The sequence below is a fragment of the Propithecus coquereli genome, unplaced genomic scaffold (genome assembly GCF_000956105.1).
Source record: "Propithecus coquereli isolate 6110/MARCELLA unplaced genomic scaffold, Pcoq_1.0 Scaffold257, whole genome shotgun sequence".
In the NCBI taxonomy this organism is placed as follows: Eukaryota; Metazoa; Chordata; class Mammalia; order Primates; family Indriidae; genus Propithecus; species Propithecus coquereli.
In genome coordinates, this window is record NW_012148141.1 from 1,182,624 (window position 1) to 1,184,829 (window position 2,206).

The 2,206-nt window shown below is 55.3% G+C and overlaps 1 protein-coding gene across 1 annotated transcript in view; it reads right to left on the bottom strand.

The window, feature by feature from the left end:
• DACH2 (dachshund family transcription factor 2) overlaps positions 1–1,178 on the bottom strand; it is a 907,491-nt gene extending 906,313 nt beyond the window's left edge. The window contains exon 1 of the mRNA XM_012647131.1: positions 509–1,178. Within this exon, the coding sequence (XP_012502585.1) occupies positions 509–1,017 (509 nt within the window). The 5' untranslated portion in view covers positions 1,018–1,178. The remainder of the gene's footprint in view (positions 1–508) is intronic.
• Positions 1,179–2,206: the final 1,028 nt, after the last annotated feature.

Here is a 2,206-nt window from a genome sequence, read left to right on the forward strand (position 1 = left end):
GCCGAATCACCCTCTGGGATGGATTCTAATCTTCCGACCCCCTGAATACCCCAAATGCTGTGTTCTGGGTTGCCAGCTTAGGAGCCCAGTTTATAGCTCAGCCAGCCCCCCAAGGAAGCCTTTGGTGTCCGTGTTCAGGAGAAAACCTAACCGACCCGTACGGCCACAAAAGAACAGGAAAGAAAACCAAATAGAGAAATTAACAAATAACCACAAGCAGCCAAAAAGCCATGCAAGATATGGGCGAAAGGCTGGAAAGTTTCAGTAGAGGACTGCAAACTGAAGTTTGTGCGGGACTGTTTTAGACCCAAGCCCTACCACTGAGCGCGGACTAGAAGGGACTGTCAATTAATGAGTCCTTCTAGTCCTCTTTCCCCACCGATTTAGAGCGTTAAGAGCAGAGGCAAGCTAGTCAAGATTCACTCTCTACAAAGTTGGATGAGGGTGATGAGACATGCAGAAGAGGGCGAAGGGGTAAGAGAAGCGAGCCAAGAAGCGAGTGTCTCACCTGGCATTGGTGCAATCTGTGAACAAAGTTTCGAAGTCTTTCCTGGTAATGAGTTTGCAGCGGTTCACCCCGGGCTGGATGGCCCCCAGCCCGCGGAGGATCCGGACCTGTTCAACAGTACACACCACGGGGGATATGTCCAGTCTCTTCAGCTTGGTGTACACTGTGTGCAACCCCCCTACCAGGTGCTTGAGAAAAAGATCAAAGACTTGCGGCAGGCAGATCAATTCCTGGCCGTCCATCAGGAACGAAGCCACCTTCACCCCGTGCATGTCGACCATCCGGCACTCGTTGGTGTTGGTGTTGCCGCTGCTGCTGCTGCCACTACAGACCCCGCCGCCCCCGGCGCTGCCGCTGTGGTTGTTGGCCATGAAACTGTTGATCATATTGGGGGTGAGACGAGGGGGTTCTCTCGGAGTCGAGTACGGGAGTTCGGCCCGAAACAAGCCCCCTGGGACGCCGGCACCGCTGGAAGTTGCAGAGATCACGGGAGGTGCGGAGACAGCCATGGTCACTCTGTCTCAATCGTGGGTCCTCGGGTCCTCGCTTTCTCGCCCTGACTCCTCTAGGTTCCCTCGCACTCACTCCCTCGCTCTCGCTTTTCTCTCTCTGGCGCACTCTCGCTCGCTGGGAACTGTTAGCAAGTCTCCTGAAGCCCGGCTCCCGCTCAAGCTCACCCACCACCCAGCAAACAGTGAGCAGCACCGACCCGCGGTGGCCCGAGACCCCACCCCCATCACACCCCCTCCCGAGACTGGCAGCGTCCCCCAGCCAATGGGCCCCAACCCCTCGGCGCCCAAGCGCACCGAATGGCTGCTGTCGGCGAGGAGGTGGAGACTCCCTGGCCGGCCTCCGACTACCTGAGGCCGTTCAGGGCTGGCTGGTGAATGGAAATCAAGCCCGAAAAGGGGGCGGTGTGGTGCCTCCGCTTCTTGCTTCGCAGTCTGACGAGAGAAGGTCCAATTGTCACGCAGAGCTCTCAAAGTGGCCTACGCTACGAACACATCCCCTCCACACTCCACGAGTGTCGGGTTGGGAACACAAAGCGGGACTCCTGAACAAGCCTTCCCATCCCCCTCCCGTCACCCTGCACCCGGGCTCAATGGAGGAAAGTGAGGTGGCAGCTCCAATTCCACTTGCAAATTGCTCCCAAACTCGCCGGGGCTAGTAGTTGGCTTTGCTCAGCTTCCAGGAGAAAGACTTCAATGAATTCAGAAGTAAACAGCTCAGCTCTTCTGCAGCCCACCCAGCGCGCGCACTTGCTGTAGATTCTCGCATACCCGGCGCACAGAGGAACTAGGGTCTGAGATCGCACTCAGATCGGAGTTGCTGGTCGTTAACCCGCTCCTGTGAACACTTTGGGAAACAGACATAGAGACTTAGTTTGTGAGTGGCGATGGACGCCTCATTTTACAGAACTTCTGCCACTGTCCTGGAACAGACTTGGCTTTTGGTGTCCCCATCCCTTAGTCTCAGGATTGCCCTGCTCCTTCTCCCCATTAAAATTCATAGGAAAGGTTTCCTATGGCTCAAAACAATCATTACAGAATATGAGGAAAGGGCGAGGGTTTGCACTCTTGAACGTTGCCATTCCTTCCTTTCCTATGAGCTTTGAAGATACAGTGATTAGAACTCCATGTACTAAACAGGATTCCTCTTCCCCCACTTGTCAAGTGCCCCAAACATACTAAGAGCTCA